This window comes from Lolium perenne, chromosome 7 (genome assembly GCF_019359855.2).
Source record: "Lolium perenne isolate Kyuss_39 chromosome 7, Kyuss_2.0, whole genome shotgun sequence".
Lineage (NCBI taxonomy): Eukaryota > Viridiplantae > Streptophyta > Magnoliopsida > Poales > Poaceae > Lolium > Lolium perenne.
Genome location: NC_067250.2, coordinates 282,965,214 through 282,987,506, shown reverse-complemented (window position 1 = coordinate 282,987,506; position 22,293 = coordinate 282,965,214). Strand labels below are relative to the sequence as shown.

At 44.0% G+C, this 22,293-nt stretch overlaps 1 protein-coding gene across 1 annotated transcript; it reads right to left on the bottom strand.

Moving 5' to 3' along the window:
- Positions 1 to 325: 325 nt before the first annotated feature.
- On the bottom strand, positions 326 to 6,540 carry LOC127312474 (disease resistance protein RPM1). The gene is made up of 3 exons (XM_051342994.2): positions 6,360 to 6,540; positions 953 to 3,940; positions 326 to 693 (listed from the first exon to the last, which is right to left on the bottom strand). The coding sequence occupies exons 2-3, from the start codon at positions 3,705 to 3,707 to the stop codon at positions 626 to 628; spliced, it is 2,823 nt and encodes a 940-aa protein (XP_051198954.1). The 5' UTR covers positions 3,708 to 3,940; positions 6,360 to 6,540; the 3' UTR covers positions 326 to 625.
- Positions 6,541 to 22,293: the final 15,753 nt, after the last annotated feature.

Below are 22,293 nucleotides of genomic sequence, written 5' to 3'. Positions count from 1 at the left end.
CACTAAGGAATAGACTAGTTCATTCAACTCCTCGCATCAGTTCGAAGTTTCTTCCATACAAAGCATATCTCTAATAAGCACACCAATAGAGATCATTCAAGGACAAACACTAGACTCCTCACATCAGATTCTTATTTCAGAAAGAAAGAGCCAAAATCAAGTGCTTCCATTTTTTTATTTTGGCAGAACATCCTGTGTAAGAAAAAGTTGCAGGGAGGGATACTTCACCTTCCCAGCATATGCATGATCACAGCCTATTCTTTGCAGTCCATTTTCAGGTCTGGGTTGTATATGGTATGTATTTTCAGTCTGCGGCGGTGTCTGGTACATTTCTACAAGATTCAATATTTGGTAAAATAAACACACGATCTTCAATGCAAATACACATGCTTCCTCCTCCACGCAGATGGTTGAGATTTATGTACAGCGTGGCGACTGGTTGCTCGACACAAAAACTATACATCTCCTGCCCAAAGCTTATTTAAGTTGGGAAACATGTACCTATCGTAGGAGGCTGCGTATAGATCAATCACTATATTACAGGGAGTTATGTACCACACAACTTGCACTCCAACTTCATCTACAAATGGAGGCAGGTAGGATCCTAACAAACATACAAGATATCTTAAGAAAGCTCCCACCAACCTGTGCCATACTTCTTTGCAAGATGTGGAAGAAGAACCAACTTGTTAACTGCAAAGGTGGACAGAAGTTAACCATTTACAATGTGGTAAACATAAAAAGATATCGGCCATGAGTCAGAAAAATCCAGAAAATGTAGAGGTGTTATGGTGTTAGCTTATTGACCAAAGAAATTGCAACCAAGTTCTTGCATCACGTCGGATAGCTGTTTTAACTTGAGATTTCATAACGTTTATAGTTTGTGAAAAAAAAGAAACTGATGATGACCAGTTTGCTCAATGTATTGACACACTGTACACATGGAGGTTACCTTCTTGAGAATTGGAGGATTCGAAACTCTGGATGTTAGATATATGCTGAACTATGTAACTATCAGCTCCTTGTAGCCTATCAATGAACTCCTTTGGCATATCTATTAGAAGCATCTTCTGTAGTGTCTTAATGTGCTTAATGCCTTGAGGTACTGCATTTAGATCCCTTAGGCCAACCATCTCCAATGTATGTAAAACCTTCATTGTGCATTCCTCTATCTCAATCGAATTCAGATGTTCCATGCCACCTAAGTCAAGAGAACTGAGCTTGGGAAACCATCCTGCACGAAATTTTAATTGTTCCCCATCATAAGTCTTGTAAAGTTTGAGATCAACTAGATTCAGCATGTGTGCAAATGAGCTAATGGGATCTTTCTTTAGAAAACAGCAGTCAAGTTTCAAAGTAGCGAGCTTCTCAAAACTTGCGAATATTTGTGGGAGCACTCCGTCATACAACCTCCCTCGCAACCAGAATAACTTCAGATTCGGTAAGGGCTTCAGCATTTCCAGGTTAAGAACCTCATCCTTGCTGTTAGCAAAAATAATCAACCTACTGAGGCTAGGCATCTTGGCCAAAGAGCCCCATAATTCCGCGATGTAGTTTTGACGCACTTTCATTATAGCCAAACTTCTCATCAGTGTCAAGTTCCCGAGCTGTGTAATCATGTCTCTATTGGCTGAGACAGATTGTAAGGTTTGCAGATTCTCCAGACAACAAATATTTCCAAGAATATTTGTAGCAGAAAAGCAGTCAAATATCCTTTCTTGAACATCATGCACCATGTATACATACAGATGCCTCAGTTTAGTCAGGAGTGTTATTTCCCATGGCAGCTGCTCCACGTAGCTGAACCTGAGGTCCAAAACTTGTAGGTTCCTAAGTTTCCCAAACGATGCTGGTATATGCTTAACCTTTGTGTGAGCTAAATCCAAATAGTGCAAATTAAGTAAGTCTGAGACAACACCTGGCACTTGGTGAATGTTAGCAAACCTTAGACAGAGGACCCGGATAAGTCTAAAATTAGATGAAATGTCATGTATCCAAGTTGATGCTACTTGTGTGTCAAACAAAATAAAAGAACGGATCTGTGATGCTGCAGCAACTTTTAAAGACCGAGCATCCTTCTGAACAAACAGATGGCGGGCTTCAGAGGTAACCTGATTTATACCAGATGCGCCATATACAACGGCAAACTTCTCTCTGCTCGCAACAGTCAGACATGCATCACGCACAAGGTCATGCATCTGAAATGATCTAGCTCTTCCATGAGCATTCCTTTCTGCAACTTCGAGAAGAGAACGCCGTGTGAGCTCGTTTAGGTAACACTCAGCAACTTCCTCCATTGTTGTCCCAGCACCTCTTTCCTCAACAAGACCTTCTGTGACCCAAAGCCTGCAGATCCATCTTCTCTTGATCTTGTAGTCTTCAGGGAAAAGGCTGCAGTATAGGAAGCAATTCTTTAAATAGCCTGGGAGATCATTCAAGCTAAGATTCAGAATACCCATAATCCAACTAAGCTCTGGACTGTTAGCTAATTGCCAGCTAAGTTGGTTGTGTAGAGAGCTCCACTCTTGCTCCTCTAATTCTCGGTACGATAACAGGCTCCCAATTGCGATGAGAGCCAGTGGAAGTCCTTGGCACTTTTTCACAATTTTCTCTGCCCAAGGCCTCAGATTTACTGGGCATATTTTGTCGTCTAATCTACGGAATGCCTTTTGACAGAATAGGTGCCATGCTTCAGTATACGGGAGAATTTTAAGCTCCACAACAAATCCATCATTTGCTACGGAAGCAACATCTTTTTTGCGAGTTGTCACTAGCACTCTACTTCCACGATTGTTTCTAACAAGTGCAGCATTAAAATATAACCAGTCATTTGTATCCCATACATCATCCAGGACAATCAAATATTTCTTGTCCCGTAGGTAGCTCTGAAGTTCCCCTATTATTCCTACACGACTCATTGTCTCGATACCACTAGCCATGTGGGATCTTTGGTCTATCAGCTGCTTCATGATTTGTCTCATCAGGTCCTCAACTTGATAATTCAGAGATAGAGTCACCCACGCATAACAGTCAAACGCTCTACTAATTTGTTGGTTTTTGTAGAGACTGCTTGCTATGGTGGTTTTGCCTAGACCTCCCATACCAAGAATTGACATGATCGATTGGTCTTGTTGCTCTGAGAGTAGCCATTGCTTCAACCTTTTAATTTCACTGGCATTGCCCACTAACTCGGCATCATCAGATAGATAAGCAGAATCTGATAGAGAGAGCTGTCTGGCATTCTGCAGTGTGCTATTCTTGCCTGGTTCTTCTACAGATATTGCATAACGATCCTTCATTGTGGATATCCGCTGAATTCGAGTTTCTACTTCATCAATCTGGTTTGACAGGCTCTGCCATGCTGCAAAGCTCTTGGCCTTATGGAATTTCCTCTTGAAGAAGTTGTTTATGACCGCAGCTTGAGAAGTGAGGAAACTATATTCGTCAATTATGTCTTCTACCTGATGGGCAACAGTTGTAACTTGGCCCAGCCAGGCCTCAAATGTCTTGTCGCCAACGTTATGTGTGTTAACCTGACCGATAAATGCCTGCAGAATCACTAACTCGCTCTCGGTCCTTTTCATGCGATACTCGAAATCTGTCCGAACCGATGCTACCTCCACTAGCTCTGTGCCCAGCTTCTCCGACACTGTTTCTCCGAGGAACAGAGCTACTTTTCTGAGAACAAGAGATAGTGTGTCTGCCATGCGTCCTGCCCCAAAATGTTAGCACGGTAGAATGGTGCTACATCATTGGTCAAGCCTCATGTAAATGAATCTCTGCAATCATTTGGAGTGCATTGCAATGACAGAATCAGTCATGACATCGTATGGGTGCAGAGTTAAGTATTACAGGTCCCTATTAACTGTTCCTGGAATTGCTTGAATGACAATCATGTGTAGGATGGATGAATTGCTCGTGGATTTATCTTCTCAGCAACCTGTTTTTCCAGATTAACAATAGATGAGCACAGAACATGATTATGTCTCACACTAACAATGGGCTTATTTTTAAAAATAATAATAATAAATCTTATATTCCAGAAATAATACGTGTTTTTGGAAATTTTCAAAAATAATGCTACCTTGGCCTGGCCGAAGCTGTCTGGGACTTTATCGGCCTGGCTGAAACCAACTAGTAGTAGTCGGTCTGGCCAAAACCGACAAGTTACTTTTCTTGGGCAGCACCATGGGACTAATCAGCTTTGGCCAAGCCGACTAGTACTAGTTGGTTTTGGCCAGGCCTATAAGTCTCAGTCGGCTTCAACCAAGCTGAGGCCCTATTATTTTTTAGAATTTTCAAAAACACGTATTATTTTTGAAATGTAAGAAAAAAACACGTATTATTTCTGAAATTTAAGAAAAAACATGTATTATTTCTGAAATTTAAGAAAAATTAATAGCCTAACAATAGTGGGTAAAGGGCGGTCGGGAAGCGGCGGCTGAAACCCATCTTGGGTTCTTCCCCTCTCGCCGGCAATGCCATCGGTTTGTTCCGTCTCCAGTGGCCTTGGGGCCATGGAGGTGTGGCGGACCATAGCCTCTCGCAAGCAGGAAGGTTCATGTTCTTTGTTGAGCTTATTTTTCGGTGTCTTCTTCGGGATGGTCAGGCAGCGGCTACATCTAGAAATCAGAATAAAGTCCTCCACATCCTATCCTCGCTCTGGTGATGCGTCTAGCGGTGACGGAGGACATGTGGAGTCGTGTGCCCGACGGATCTCTTGGGATTCGGTCGGTTTTCGTGTTCGTTGGCGTGGTTTCACGTAAGTTTCTTTCGATCTACGGTTGTCATCATTGGCGATGGTTGCTGCTCTAGTCCGTTGGTCCTTTGGGGCCTTAGCACGACGATTTTCCATTGGTCTTCCTTTGTATCGCTTTACTTTCCTATTGGGCATGTCTGTGTATTTTTTTTTTTTCGACCAGTTGAAGCGGAGCGAGAACCAATTCGAAGGAAGCATGTCAACACGCAGCTCCTTAGGGACGTCAGAGTGAAGCATGTCAAGAGAGAGAGCTGCAAGTTTTTTTTTTTGAACAAGATAGTGGATTATATATTAACGGAACATGTGGCAGGTACAATTTTCATACAGGCCCTTTAGATCTCTTGTCCTAAAAACCTAAAATTTGAAGATAAGGCCTGCACATTTGCAAGAAACACCCTAGCAACAAATCTAATAAAGCAATCCAGTCCCTGGTTTCTCTGCCACAAGACGCTGGTGTCCTCAAGGCGTCGCCGCCGAGGAGCAGGGCGAGAGCGCTCGAGCGCCCCCTTTCTGGCGAAAATCCGTCGTCGCTAGTCACCTTGAAGCCCCCGAGGACGAACCACTTGGCGGCATCGAGGCGCCGAGCTCCAGCAAATAGGACGGAGATGTTTGGTCACCATGACGGCCAAGGATAGCCGAGGCAAAGTTGCCTCCGGCTTGGATGCGCTTGTCAGAGAAGATCCACCACCGGGAAAGGAGCCACTTGAAGAATGACGGAGCTTCACCACTTCGTTTCCCCTTACCGCGACGGCAGGACAGAAACAGAAGTAAGGTGGAGCTTCCCATCCCCAAATCACCCCCTCCAGAAGCTTTAGCTTTATTTAAGCAAGCGGTGCTCACCGTCGTCGCCTCCAGCTCCGACCACTGAAGCAGAAAAAAGAAGAAGACGAACCCTAGAAATTCCCAATCTGGCCGAACAGATCGAGCAAACCGCACCACTCTAATGGCATAGCGCCAGACTTCACATGGGTAGACAACCTAATCCTACAGCTATACAAGAGAGAGGGCCGGCCTCTCCTCCCCCATACAATCCGGCCGGTGGCACCGCCGGAGGAAAAGGGGAGGAGAGCCGTGAAGAAAGAGGAGACTCTCTACGAGAGCGGTGGGGAGAGAGGGGGGAGGGGGAAAGTATATCAACAAGCTGCAAGGTTACGCATGAATTAGCGCATTATGCTCGATTAGTTCATCACGATGTGGCTTTTACAAAAGTTCCTCCGTGTATCTCAGGTGTGTTGGGTAAGGATTGTAAGAACTATTCATGAGTTGCTTAATTGATGCTCTCTCTTAAAAAATAAAGATACCAGCACTACATGACAAGAGAGCAGATCGGGTAGAGAATTAGACGAACTCTCAATGATATGACAAGTAAAATTTAGAGCAGGCATAATTTAATGGTCATGTCCGCTGTTTTGACTGACCCCGCGTAGACTGAGTTTCGGATCACCCACCGCATTAGATCAACCCAAACCAACTAACCAAGATGAGCAAGGATTCTACCGCCTGTTCTCGCCGAGGCATCCGAAAGGAAGGAGGAAAATGCCTCGTGCTTTTGGATTCGGGGGTGAAAGTTTGGGAGCAAACATAAGGCAGGGAGACTTACCACCGGGGAGAAACGAGGGACGGAGGGAGGAGGTGTCGAGATTTCGACGCTTCACGGCCCCCCTCGGTCTCTGGCGTTAGCACGGCGGCGATTCTCGAGCGCGCCGGGAACCGTCGTGCATGCTCCGGCTGGGCATGCTCGGAGAAAGCTTGGGCTATTGTCTTGATGCGCGGGAGGCGAGGGTGCGGCGCACTCGGCCGGCCAAGAAAATACTACACCTCGCTTTCATAATATAGTCCTAATATAAAGGAAACCGTCGTCAGCAAACTAACTGCTAAAACGGAGTAATAAGAAAATAAAGAGTTTTACAAGTTTTATCTGAAAAAAGACCGTTTCAGACATGTGAGAGACTCAGCGGCCTTTGCGACATCATGGAGTAGTTCATAACATAATTCAGATTTATCTTCTACATCTTACCACTTCCTTTGTCGCGTGCGTCGGAACGCCTCACCCCTTTTTTATACGAAAGTGGGCGAGAGACGCTGCAACCTGGATCAACACAACACAAAGACATGCATGGTTTTTGCCTAGATTTAGGGCGCGTAATGCACAGGGAGTTGAGACCCCCTCTTCCTTCTCCTTACCACACTTGTGTTCTAGAACTAAACAACCCTTTTTTACTGAGCTATGGACTAACCATAGGGAATAGTTGCATGTGAGACACTTATCCTAACAGGCGGCAACCGCAGGGCAGGGCGGCAAGTTGGCCAAGCCACGTGCGTCGCTCCGCCAGCCTTGACGCGGCGTCTTTGAGCTGTCTTGTTGTCCTGCTTCCGTGCGTAGGGTGACAGTGAGCATTGATCATGACGGGCAATAAATGCATCTACGACCCTTCTAGGGAGATGACGCGAGGTGTCGTTCATGCGCTCCCTGGGATGGACATGTCTCCGATCCTCGGGAGCGCGCCGCACGAGGAGAACATGCTCTTCTTGGGAAGCATCTCTCTGGGCCAGCTTATCGTTGACGGGCCGGCTTCAAGGTGACCAGCGACGACGGAGCGGCCCAGACGCCGACGGCATTGCCCTCGGCATAGGGCAGCCATCTGTGCACCGTGGAGCGACGTGGCGCGTCGCGCAGCTGCCATCTGCGGCGTCTACACCGACAGCAAACCCTCGGCATCTGCATGCGCCATGCACGGACACGCGGCACGCTGCGCGCGGCTGCCAGACGCAGGGTCTACGCCAAGGGTAATGCCCTCGGCATAAACCTGACCATATGGTCGCAGCAGGGGTCTATGCCGACGGCATTGCCCTCGGCGTAGACCTGCTCAATTTTTTTTATTCCAGCAGTTCACTTTGTACAGTTTAGCAGTTCACTTATCACAGTACAACAGTTCATACATCCAAATTCATCGAAATTCATCCAAATTCACCATACTTCACCAAAATAGCATAAAATCCACATAGTAGCATACATGGTGCACATAATAGCATACAAGAGGAGAGTGTCATGTCATCCAAATACATAGTGGTAGCAAGCAAGCGCATAGATAGTGTGAGCTGACTAGCGCATGAAGGACCCGGGCGGGGTGTATCCGCCCTCATCGTTGGCAAAACGAGAAGCCCGGGGTTGCGCTCCGGTAGAAGCTGCAGAAGAATCACCTGGAGAAGGACCGGGAGTACGCCCAGGAGAAGTCGACGGAGAGGCACCTGGAGTAGTCCCATGAGTAGTCGACGGAGAGGCACCAGCAGAACGCCCAGGAGACCGACCACCTTCATGAACCGGTGTGACCTCGTGCCCACCCCGCGAGGCCTGGTTCCCGGAGCATCCCGTTCCCTACATGTTCCCTACATGTTAGCAACTTGCGAGGCAAAGGAAAGTGGTAACTACCGGTTTGGCAAAGAACTTACCGGTGTGAATCCGTAGTAAGTCAGAGCGAAAGTTGCCCTCGATGGCATGATAGGCAATTCCCCCGCCATGGGAACTTGAGCCGGTGGCGGTGTACCACTAGACAAAGAAATCATCAGTTTCTGCAAGATAGGTTACAAGTCAGGCTTTGCAGAAATAAAGCATCAAACTGAGACTTGTCATCTACTTGCGAGAAGAAAGATTCAAACTTACTCCTATATACGCCATGTAGGCTGTATTCTGCCTATTCCACTGCGCAGAGGCCTGCTGATACGCTTCATTACAGGCTTCGAAGGCCACCTCGAACTCAGGCTACAATTTCAGAAACAATGAATCTCGTCAACACTTAGCCATGCAGGAAGGAAAACCGGAAAGAGGATGAAAATGAGGAAAACTTACATCGTAGGCGGGTGGACGAGCAGTCCGGGGACAAGGCTGGGGGCTGTCGGTGGTGAGGGTATGCTTGAGACGCGTGTAGCTCGTGGCTGAGGTAGGCTTGACCGCCTTATTCAGAAAGGGGTAACGGCCATGCCTACGCCCGTGCCCCGACAGGACCAACGACTCCTCGTCGGTCGGCATGTGCAAGGGGTCATCCACCTCCGGGTGACGAGACAACACCATGTCGCAGTAGTCATCCTTGGTAGCTGATACGTCTCAAACGTATCTATAATTTCTTATGTTCCATGCTACTTTATTGATGATACTCACATGTTTTATACACATTATATGTCATTATTATGCATTTTCCGGAACTAACCTATTGACGAGATGCCGAAGGGCCAGTTGCTGTTTTCTGCTGTTTTTGGTTTCAGAAATCCTAGTAAGGAAATATTCTCGGAATCGGACGAAATCAACACCCAGCATCTTAGAATTCCACGGAGCTTCCAGAACACCGAGAGCCACGGTACGAGAAACCTTCCAGAGCCGCCGCCATCGCGAAGCCAAGATCTGGGGGACAGGAGTCTCTGTTCCGGCACGCCGCCGGGACGGGGAAGTGCCCCCGGAAGGCATCTCCATCGACACCACCGCCATCTTCATCACCGCTGCTGTCTCCCATGAGGAGGGAGTAGTTCTCCATCGAGGCTAAGTGTTGTACCGGTAGCTATGTGGTTCATCTCTCTCTCCTATGTACTTCAATACAATGATCTCATGAGCTGCCTTACATGATTGAGATTCATATGAGCTTTGTATCACTATTCATCTATGTGTTACTCTAGTGATGTTATTAAAGTACTCTATTCCTCCTTCATGGTGTAACGGTGACAGTGTGTGCATCATGTAAGTACTTGGCGTAGGTTATGATTGTAATCTCTTGTAGATTATGAAGTTAATTATTGCTATGATAGTATTGATGCGATCTATTCCTCCTTCATAGTGTGATGGTGACAGTGTGCATGCTTTGTTAGTACTTGGTGTAATTGCAATGATCTATCATGCACTCTAAGGTTATTTAAATATGAACATCGAATGTTGTGTAGTTTGTTAACTCCGGCATTGAGGTGCTCTTGTAGCCCTACACAATTAGTGGTGTTCATCATCCAACAAGAGAGTGTAGAGTGGTTTTATTATGTGATCAATGTTGAGAGTGTCCACTAGTGAAAGTATGATCCCTAGGCCTTGTTTCTAAGCACTGAAACTCCGTTTATTTACTGTTCTTATGCATGTTTACTCGCTGCCATATTTTATTAAGATTGCTATTACCACTCATATACATCCATACTACTTGTATTTCACTATCTCTTCGCCGAACTAGTGCACATATACATCTGACAAGTGTATTAGGTGTGTTGGGGACACAAGAGACTTCTTGTATCGTGATTGCAGGGTTGCTTGAGAGGGATATCTTTGACCTCTTCCTCCCTGAGTTCGATAAACCTTGGGTGGTCCACTTAAGGGAAACTTGCTGCTGTTCTACAAACCTCTGCTCTTGGAGGCCCAACACTGTCTACAAGAATAGAAGCACCCGTAGACATCAAGCACTTTTCTAGCGCCGTTGCCGGGGATCGAAGAAAAGTTACACCACAGAGAATTGCCTCCCACGGCAACAAGCACTTTTCTGGCGCCGTTGCCGGGGAGGAAAGGTAAAAGGCACTCATACTCCGGTCCCAGGTAACTAAGTACTTTTCTGTTGCCGTTGTAAGTGCTCGAAGCTATTTCCTTTAGATCCTGCAATTGCATCTTTTTGTTTCTTGTTTACACTAGTAATGCATAATGGAAAACATCTGTGAGCTTTTTATACTATTTCCCGAGTCAAGACATGAATGGTTTAATGCGAAAATTAAAAAACCTATGGAACCTTATTTGCATGCTAGTAGTAATATTAGTATGAACGCTTTGAAAACCATTGTTGATAATGATATAGAAAATTCTAAGCTTGGGGAGGTCGGTTTTGATGAAAATGATCCCTTTAGTCTTCCGGTTATTGAGGAGAAAGTTTATGTTGATTATGATATGCCTTCCATATATGATGATTATAATGATAGTGGTCTTTTGGTGCGGCCTACTATGGAGAGTAAAGTTTATTATGATGATACTATACCTCCTATATTTGATGATGAGAATAATAATGATAGCTACTTTGTTGAATTTGCTCTCACTACAACTAATAAAATTGATTATGCTTATGTGGAGAGTAATAATTTTATGCATATAGCTCATGATAAGAATGTTTCATTTGATAGTTATGTTGTTGAGTTTGTTCATGATGCTACTGAAAGTTATTATGAGAGAAGAAAATATGGTTGTAGAAGTTATCATGTTACTAAAACACCTCTCTATATGCTGAAAATCTTGAAGTTGCGCTTATCTAGTTTTCCTATGCTTGTTGCATTATGCCTACATGACTTGTTTATTTACAAGATTCCTTTCCATAGGAAGTGGGTTAGGCTTAAATTTGTTTTGAATTTTCTTCTTGATGCTCTCTTTTGCTTCAACTCTTATTTCTTGTGAGTGCATCATTAAAACTGTTGAGCCCATCTTAATGGCTATAAAGAAAGCACTTCTTGGGAGATAACCCATGTTTTTATTTTACTACAATAATTTTATTTTATATTTGAGTCTTGGAAGTTGTTACTACTGTAGCAACCTCTCCTTATCTTTATTTCATTGCATTGTTGTGCCAAGTGAATTCTTTGATAGTAAGGTTCATACTAGATTTGGATTACTGCGCAGAAACAGATTTCTGTCTGTCACGAATTTGGGCAGGGTTCTCTGTAGGTAACTCAGAAAAATCTGCCAATTTACGTGCGTGATCCTCAGATATGAACGCAACTTTCATTCAATTTGAGCATTTTCATCTGAGCAAGTCCAGTGCCTCTAAAAAATTCGTCTTTACGGACTGTTCTGTTTTGACAGATTCTGCCTTTTATTTCGCATTGCCTCTTTTGCTGTGTTGGATGGATTTCTTTGTTCCATTAACTTCCAGTAGCCTTGTGCAATGTCCAGAAGTGTTAAGAATGATTGTGTCACCTCTGAACATGTGAATTTTTGATTATGCACTAACCCTCTAATGAGTTTGTTTTGAGTTTGGTGTGGAGGAAGTTTTCAAGGGTCAAGAGAGGAGGATGATATACTATGATCAAGAAGAGTGAAAAGTCTAAGCTTGGGGATGCCCCCGTGGTTCATCCCTGCATATTTCAAGAAGACCCAAGCGTCTAAGCTTGGGGATGCCCAAGGCATCCCCTTCTTCATCAACAACTTATCAGGTTCCTCTAGTGAAACTATATTTTTATTCCGTCACATCTTATGCGCTTTACTTGGAGCGTCTGTTTGTTTTTGTTTTTGTTTTCTTGCTTGAATAAATCAGATCCTAGCATTCTTTGTTTGGGAGAGAGACACGCTCCGCTGTTTCATATGAACAAGTATGTTCTTAGCTTTATCTTTAATGTTCATTGCGAAAGTTGGACTATTTCATTCATTGTTATATGGTTGGAAACGGAAAATGCCGCATGTGGTAAATGGTTTAATGTCTTGAATAATGGGATACTTGGCAATTGTTGTGCTCATATAGATCATGTTTAAGCTCTCGCATCATGTACCTTGTACTCATTAATGAATAACTACATAGAGCTTGTTAAAATTTGGTTTGCATGATTGATCTCTAGAGTCTAGATATTTTCTGGTTAAGGTGTTTGAACAACAAGGAAGACGATGTAAAGTCTTATAATGGTTACAATATGTTCATATGTGAGTCTTGCTGCACCATTTTATACTTGAGTTTGCTTCAAACAACCTTGCTAGCCTAGCCTTGTATTGAGAGGAATTCTTCTCGTGCATCCAAATCCTTGAGCCAAATACTATGCCATTTGTGTCCACCATACCTACCTACTACATGGTATTTCTCTGCCATTCCAAAGTACATTACTTGAGTGCTACCTTTAAAATTTCATTCCTTGTCTTTGCAATACATAGCTCATGGGAAAATAGCCTTAAAAACTATTGTGGTGAAGAATATGTAGCTATGTATCTTATTTCTTATAAGTTGCTTGTTGAGCGGTAACCATGTTTCTGGGGACGCCATCAACTTTTACACCTTTGTTGAATATCATGTGAGTTGCTATGCATGTTCGTCTTGTCTGAAGTAAGGGCGATTTTCATGATCAAATGGTTTGAGTATGCATAATGTTAGACAAGAACATTGGGCCGCTAACTAAAGCCATGATTCATGGTGGAAGTTTCAGTTTCGACAACTAATCCTCAATCTCTTATGAGAATATTAATTGTTGTTGAATGCTTATGCATTAAAGAGGAGTCCATTATCTGTTGTCTATGTTGTCCCGGTATGGATGTCTAAGTTGAGAATAATCAAAAGCGAGAAATCCAATGCGAACTTTCTCCTTAGACCTTTGTACAGGCGGCATAGAGGTACCCCTTTGTGACACTTGGTTGAAACATATGCTATGCAATGATAATCCGTGTTAATCCAAGCTAATTAGGACAAGGTGCGAGCACTATTAGTATACTATGCATGAGGCTTGCAATTTATAAGATGTCTTATACATAACACATATGCTTTATTACTACCGTTGACAAAATTGTTTCTTGTTTTCAAAATGAAAAGCTCTAGCACAAAAATACTAATCCATGCTTCCCTCTGCGAAGGGCCATTCTTCTACTTTATTGTTGAGTCAGTTTACCTATTCTTTCTATCTCAGAAGCAAACACTTGTGTGAACTGTGTGCATTGATTCTTACATGTTTACCTATTGCACTTGTTATATTGCTTTATGTTGACAATTATCCATGAGATAAATATGTTGAAGTTGAAAGCAATTGCTGAAACTTATATCTTCCTTTGTGTTGCTTCAAAGCTTTCTACTAAGAATTTATTGCTTTATGAGTAACTCTTATGCAAGTCTTATTGATGCTTATCTTGAAAGTATTATTCATGAAAAGTCTTTGCTATATGATTCATTTGTTTACTCGTTATCTTCACCATTGCTTCGAATCGCTGCATTCATCTCATATGCTTTACAATAGTATTGATCAAGATAATGATAGCATGTCACTTCAGAAATTATCCTTGTTATCGTTTACCTACTCGAGGGCGAGTAGGAACTAAGCTTGGGGATGCTTGATACGTCTCAAACGTATCTATAATTTCTTATGTTCCATGCTACTTTATTGATGATACTCACATGTTTTATACACATTATATGTCATTATTATGCATTTTCCGGAACTAACCTATTGACGAGATGCCAAAGGGCCAGCTGCTGTTTTCTGCTGTTTTTGGTTTCAGAAATCCTAGTAAGGAAATATTCTCGGAATCGGACGAAATCAACGCCCAGCATCTTAGAATTCCACGGGGCTTCCAGAACACCGAGAGCCACGGTACGAGAAACCTTCCAGAGCCGCCGCCATCGCGAAGCCAAGATCTGGGGGACAGGAGTCTCTGTTCCGGCACGCCGCCGGGACGGGGAAGTGCCCCCGAAAGGCATCTCCATCAACACCACTGCCATCTTCATCACCGCTGCTGTCTCCCATGAGGAGGGAGTAGTTCTCCATCGAGGCTAAGGGCTGTACCGGTAGCTATGTGGTTCATCTCTCTCTCATATGTACTTCAATACAATGATCTCATGAGCTGCCTTACATGATTGAGATTCATATGAGCTTTGTATCACTATTCATCTATGTGTTACTCTAGTGATGTTATTAAAGTACTCTATTCCTCCTTCATGGTGTAACGGTGACAGTGTGTGCATCATGTAAGTACTTGGCGTAGGTTATGATTGTAATCTCTTGTAGATTATGAAGTTAATTATTGCTATGATAGTATTGATGCGATCTATTCCTCCTTCATAGTGTGATGGTGACAGTGTGCATGCTATGTTAGTACTTGGTGTAATTGCAATGATCTATCATGCACTCTAAGGTTATTTAAATATGAACATCGAATGTTGTGGAGCTTGTTAACTCCGGCATTGAGGTGCTCTTGTAGCCCTACACAATTAGTGGTGTTCATCATCCAACAAGAGAGTGTAGAGTGGTTTTATTATGTGATCAATGTTGAGAGTGTCCACTAGTGAAAGTATGATCCCTAGGCCTTGTTTCTAAGCACTGAAACTCCATTTATTTACTGTTCTGTTGCATGTTTACTCGCTGCCATATTTTATTCAGATTGCTATTACCACTCATATACATCCATACTACTTGTATTTCACTATCTCTTCGCCGAACTAGTGCACCTATACATCTGACAAGTGTATTAGGTGTGTTGGGGACACAAGAGACTTCTTGTATCGTGATTGCAGGGTTGCTTGAGAGGGATATCTTTGACCTCTTCCTCCCTAAGTTCGATAAACCTTGGGTGATCCACTTAAGGGAAACTTGCTGCTGTTCTACAAACCTCTGCTCTTGGAGGCCCAACACTGTCTACAGGAATAGAAGCACCCGTAGACATCAGTAGCCTTGGCATTGCCGTAGTACTGGGGCTGAGGCAATGCATGATTGGGCTTCTGCTTCGTCCGCATCATGTCATATATCTGGGGATCATGAAGCACCACCCCAGGTGGTGCCTCGGCCAACTGCATCGCGAAAAGAAAGGTTATGCGTATCAAAAATGTAACATGATGGGAAATGAAAGAAGGTCGTTCCATGTATATACATACCATCTTCCCCTTGTAGTGGGTGTAGTCGCGGTTTCCCGCGCAGTGTGTGCCACCGGTGCCTCGGTTCTCCATGTTACGCCTCGACACGGCTGCAAACTCCTCGTCCTTCCTGAGCCACCTCGCCCTAATCAGCTCCTCCCATGCCTCCTTATGTTGCTCGGCCCACTCGGGACAAACCTGAAAACGCAATACTCAACTCAAGATAATCCAATGAAAACTTAGCAACAATGTAGAATCTCATTGACATTTTACTCACCGACATGTACTCATCAATGGTCATTGCCCATTCCTCCGTAGGCTCGTTACCGACATAGTACTCCTTATTGACCCTCTTACCCTTGTTAGCCCAGAAGGCACTAGCGCAGGTGACCTTTTGGTTGTACCACTGTTGCGGTGTCAACCTCTCACAAGTGCCACACAAAGTGAGAAGCGCCTGCCTATGAATCTCCAGGTCCACACGATAGAAGCACTTCAATCATGCATAAATCAGTTGTGAAAGTCATGAGTTAGCACATTAGGGTCATCAACTATGAACGGTGCTCGAGAAATATATGTCTTACCCAAAACTTGGTGGTCACAGCCTCAGCAGCTGTCGCGAAGCCTACGGCAAGGGCATCCTCATAGTCCGCCCAAGTAGTGGCTAGCTTCGTCTCGCCACCGGGGACTGTGCTAAGGGGAGTGCATCTGCCCGGCTAGAACTTCTTAATCAGAACCCCAAGCAAGCTGTTAGGCTGGCGGGCGGCTTGACCTCCCATGTCCAGTTGCTGCAGATAAATCACACATTAGTACACATGCCAAATTGTTTATTATGCCCAAGATGAAAATACATGTTCGAAATTTCATAAGTAGTAAACTTACTCATCGCTCGAAGGAATGATAAGGGCCCTGTCATCATGGGTCTTAGGCTCCTTCCTCGCCTCGGGGACTCTAGCTTTTCCACGAATCTTCAAGAGCTTCGGCGCACCCCCACCCTCCATCAACTCCAACTCAGCCCTAGAGTCCGACTCGTGTGTAGACTCTGTCTCCATCTCCACCTCCCCACTAGACGGACCCTCTAGGAACAACTCAGGAGCCACATCGCCAGAAGCGGAGGGTGTCTCGTCAAAGTCCATGTGTACCCGATGACGCGTAAAGCACACGCCCGTTGGGAACCCCAAGTGGAAGGTGTGATGCGTACAGCAGCAAGTTTCCCTCAGTAAGAAACCAAGGTTTATCGAACCAGTAGGAGTCAAGGGCCACGTGAAGGTCGTTTGTGATGGAGTGTAGTGCAGCGCAACAGCAGGGATTCCGGCGCCAACGTGGAACCTACACAACACAATCAAAATACTTTGCCCCAACGTAACAGTGAGGTTGTCAATCTCACCGGCTTGCTGTAAACAAAGGATTAAATGTATAGTGTGGAAGATGATGTTTGTTTGCGAAGAACAGTAGAGAACAATGATTGCAGTAGATTGTATTCAGATGTAAAAGAATGGACCGGGGTCCACAGTTCACTAGTGGTGTCTCTCCCATAAGATAAATAGCATGTTGGGTGAACAAATTACAGTTGGGCAATTGACAAATAGAGATGCATACATATCATGATGATTACTATGAGATTTAATCAGGGCATTACGACAAAGTACATAGACCGCTATCCAGCATGCATCTATGCCTAAAAAGTCCACCTTCGGGTTAGCATCCGCACCCCTTCCAGTATTAAGTTGCAAACAACAGACAATTGCATTAAGTATGGTGCGTAATGTAATCAACACAAATATCCTTAGACAAAGCATTGATGTTTTATCCCTAGTGGCAACAGCACATCCACAACCTTAGAACTTTCTGTCACTGTCCCAGATTCAATGGAGGCATGAACCCACTATCGAGCATAAATACCCCCTCTTGGAGTTAGAAGTATCAACTTGGCCAGAACCTCTACTAGCAACGGAGAGCATGCAAGAACATAAACAACATATATATGATAGATTGATAATCAACTTGACATAGTATTCAATATTCATCGGATCCCAACAAACACAACATGTAGCATTACAAATAGATGATCTTGATCATGATAGGCGGCTCACAAGATCTAACATGATAGCACAATGAGGAGAAGACAACCATCTAGCTACTGCTATGGACCCATAGTCTAAGGATGAACTACTCACACATCAATCCGGAGGCGGGCATGGTGATGTAGAGCCCTCCGGTGATGATTCCCCTCTCCGGCAGGGTGCCGGAGGCGATCTCCTGAATCCCCCGAGATGGGATTGGCGGCGGCGGCGTCTCTGGAAGTATTTCCGTATCGTGGCTCTCGGTAATAGGGTTTTCGCGACGGAGAGTTTAAGTAGCCGGAAGGGCAGAGTCGGAGGGCTGACGAGGGGCCCACACCATAGGCCGGTGTGGGCCCCTCCCTGGCTGCGCCGCCCTATGGTCTGGCCACCTCGTGGCCCCACTTCGTATGCTCTTCGGTCTTCTGGAAGCTCCGTGGAAAAATAAGACCCTGGGCATTGATTTCGTCCAATTCCGAGAATATTTCCTTTGTAGGATTTCTGAAACCAAAAACAGCAGAAAACAGCAACTGGCGCTTCGGCATCTCGTTAATAGGTTAGTGCCGGAAAATGCATAATCTATACCTAATAATAAAGGAGCTAAGGTTTCTGCCAAAAATTTCATCCAACTTTTCGTTGGACCGTTTTGCCCTCCCACCAAAATACATAATACACAAAATACCCCCGTACCGGTTCGGTGCTTCTTTTTCTTCCCACCCGGCCGAAACAGCCTCCCCAGAGGAGGCCAGACGTGTTACAAAGAAACTCGATTTCCTGCCCCCTCGTCCACGAAATCCACGCATATATTGTCTCCCTGCTCCGTGCCCAATTCACACAGAAATCGTAGAAAAATTCGTGCCAAATAGATCGCATAGGCTCGCCGGAGTCTACAAAGGACATGACCAGGGAATTAATTTTAGCAAGATCGGCTCACCTCGCTTGCCGGCGACCTCCACCGCCGCATCCAACATCCTCCGCGGCCTCCCTCCACTGCTGACGTCGCCCAGACCAGCCTTCTCTCTGACCGTTGGGTCTGCCTCTGGGCCGGGACCCCGGAGATCTGGTTCCGCGGCCCCGTCGTTCCCGGCCGATTCCACGCAGCCCTCGCAACGCACGCCGCCCATGCCGGTCCGCCAAACCAAGAGCTCTTGATCTTCAATAATGTGTCGTGGAGGACGAGGCCGTTGGCGTCATTGAGTTGCCCTGCTTGGAGAACGCGACCAAGATCGAGATGCGCCTGGGATGTCTTGGCCTTGCGCTGCCGGACTCCGGAATCGAGGCGCCGGACTGGGGCGCGGCCACCGCGTAGGAGTTGAGCCCGGAGGCCAGATGCAGAGATCAGCTCCAACTGCCCATATTCTTGTGGATTGCCCCATGTGCATATGGGGCTCTTTCTGAATTTTTTGTTACACATGATTATGAGCAAGACCAAAGCGTGAGTCTGATTCTGCGGTGTTCTAGATGATTTTTTCGCTGCCCCAACCAAAATCGGCAGCGGGAGATAAGCGTGGAGAGAGGCCAGAGCTCTCCCTGACCAAAATCGGTAGCAGGAGCATCGCGAGCATGCCCACCTCTGCAGCTAATCCCTGCCTAATCCGCCGCCGTTCCTGCTCGCCGGTGCTGGCTCCATGCCGCCCGTCCCGCTTGGGGCAGGTGGTCCAGGTGGCAGGGGAGTGTGAGCCGCATCACTCCTGAGCTGGGGAAAGTCGGTCTCCCGGCGCGGCCCGGTCCTCCATGGCGAGGACGCCCAGCGCAGCCCCTTGCCCAGCACTTTCCGGGATGTTTTTGTGGTCTGGATCACCGCAGCAGATGCGTTTGAGACTGAAGTTTAATAGGCTGGGTTCATTCAGTACAACAACAGAAAAACATCACTCTGATGTTCGATTATTTGCTGGCTGATGACGCGCGGATTTACCTGTCATTAAACTAATGCGTCTTTTTCAGTTTTTAAGAGAGCTTGGAGATTAGATATGAGTGAGCCGGAGGGAATTTGGGCTATTGTATGACAAGATTTGAGAAGATAAAGAGAGATTGTGCTGGGCATTATGACAAGTTGTTGCTATTTGACTGCATGCTTATTGTGGAGGGCGTAGAGATTGAGCTAAGGTGTGAGATTCAATTTCTTGCTCGTGCTTGCTACACCTGTATTAGAGATCAGAGAGGAGAGAGAGATTTATTTTGTTTGGTTGTGTTTTCTGCATAGGAGAGAAGAGATGACCCTGTTATTTTGTTGCATGTAAATTTTTTTGTAAACGGGTGTATATGTGTATCAAAAAGGAAATTTGAGACTCATAGTATGTCAATACATTATATGATTTTTTTTTAAACGTGTGTGGATTATTGTGTTACATCAGTGAAATATAGTGTCATTTAAAGAGTCCCCCGTATCAATACAAACTGAATATACGGAGTAATTCATTTGAAGAACTATATATACATATACCTATTTCTGCCACCCATGATACATTGGAGGAGAAAATGGGAAAATACCAAAGCGGTGCTGAGCTACCTAGATTGTCGGGCAACATTGTATGGATGTTTTAGTACTAAAATTTTGGAACCGCTACGAAACATATTATGTGTGTACTAATTATAAAGTTCGTTTGAATTCATATACTAAAAAATGACGCCCACCATCTTACCAGTCTGCGGTATTACAAGTCGGCGCGGCAATTGTTACAATAATTTTGTTAGATTTGAATATGTTGGCCATGAATAGGGAAAATTTAACCATCATCAACGATGGTGGCAAAGAGGAGAAGTGTCAACATGGATTATTAGATAGACTGGGTTTAACTATTTCTTTCTCCCGGTGCAACGCACGGGCACTTTTGCTAGTAATGATGTAAAGTGTGTATAAAACATGTGAGTATTGTCATAAAAGTAGCATGGAACATAAGAAATTATAGATACGTTTGAGACGTATCAAGCATCCCCAAGCTTAGTTCCTACTCGCCCTCGAGTAGGTAAACGATAACAATGATAATTTCTGAAGTGACATGCTATCGTAATCTTGATCAATACTAGTGTAAAGCATATGAAGTGAATGAAGTGATTCGAAGCAATGGTAAAGACAATGATTAAACAACTGAATCATATAACAAAGACTTTTCATGAATAGTACTTTCAAGACAAGCATCAATAAGACTTGCATAGGAGTTAACTCATAAAGCAATAAATTCTTAGTAGAAAGTTTTGAAGCAACACAAAGGAAGATATAAGTTTCAGCAGTTACTTTCAACTTCAACATGTATATCTCATGGATAATTGTCAACACAAAGTAATATGATGAATGCAAATAAGCAAGTATGTAGGAATCAATGCACACAGTTGACACAAGTGTTTGCTTCTAAGATAGAAAGAAGTAGGTAAACTGACTCAACATAAAGTAAAAGAATGGGCCCTTCGCAGAGGGAAGCATGGATTACTATTTTTGTGCTAGAGCTTTTATTTTGAAAACATAGAAACAATTTTGTCAATGGTAGTAATAATTCATATGTATTATGCATAAGACATCCTATAAGTTGCAAGCCTCATGCATAGAATACCAATAGTGCTCGCACCTTGTCCTAATTAGCTTGGATTTACATGGATTATCATTGCATAACATATGTTTCAACCAAGTGTCATAAAGGGGTACCTCTATGCCACCTGTACAAAGGTCTAAGGAGAAAGTTCGCATTGGATTTCTCGCTTTTGATTATTCTCAACTTAGACATCCATACCGGGACAACATAGAAAACAGATAATGGACTCCTCTTTAATGCATAAGCATTCAACAACAGATAATATTCTCATAAGAGGTTGAGGATTAGTGTCCAAACTGAAACTTCCACCATGATTCATGGCTTTAGTTAGCGGCCCATTGTTCTTCTCTAACAATATGCATACTCAAACCATTTGATCATGATAAATCGCCCTTACTTCAGACAAGACGAACATGCATAGCAACTCACATGATATTCAACAAAAGTGTAAAAGTTGATGGCGTCCCCAGAAACATGGTTACCGTTCAACAAGCAACTTATAAGTAATAAGATACATAGCAACATATTCAATACCACAATAGTTTTTAAGCTATTTTCCTATGAGCTATGTATTGCAAAGACAAGGAATCAAATTTTAAAGGTAGCACTCAAGTAATTTACTTTGAAATGGCAGGGAAATACCATGTAGTAGGTAGGTATAGTGGACACAAATGGCATAGTTTTTGGCTCAAGGATTTGGATGCACAAGAAGTATTTCCTGTCAGTACAAGGCTTTGGCTAGCAAGGTTGTTTGAAGCAAACACAAGTATGAACCGGTACAGCAAAACTTACATAAGAACATATTGCAAGCATTATAAGACTCTACACTGTCTTCCTTGTTGTTCAAACACTTCACCAGAAAATATCTAGACCTTAGAGAGACCAATCATGCAAACCAAATTTTAACAAGCTCTATGGTAGTTCTTCATTAATAGGTACAAAGTACATGATGCAAGAGCTTAAACATGATCTATTTGAGCACAACAATTGCCAAGTATCAAATTATTCAACACAATATACCAATTACCACATGAAGCATTTTCTGTTTCCAACCAAGTAACAATGAACGAAGCAGTTTCAACCTTCTCCATGAACATTAAAAGTAACGCTAAGAACACCAGTGTTCATATGAAACAGCGGAGCGTGTCTTTCTCCCACACAAAGAATGCTAGGATCCGAGTTTATTCAAACAAAAACAAAAAGAAAAGCAAACAGACGCTCCAAGTAAAGCACATAAGATGTGACTGAATAAAAATATAGTTTCACTAGAGGTGACCTGATAAGTTGTCGATGAAGAAGGGGATGCCTTGGGCATCCCCAAGCTTAGATGCTTGAGTCTTCTTGAAATATGTAGGGATGAACCACGGGGGCATCCCCAAGCTTAGAATTTTCACTCTTCTTGATCATATTGTATC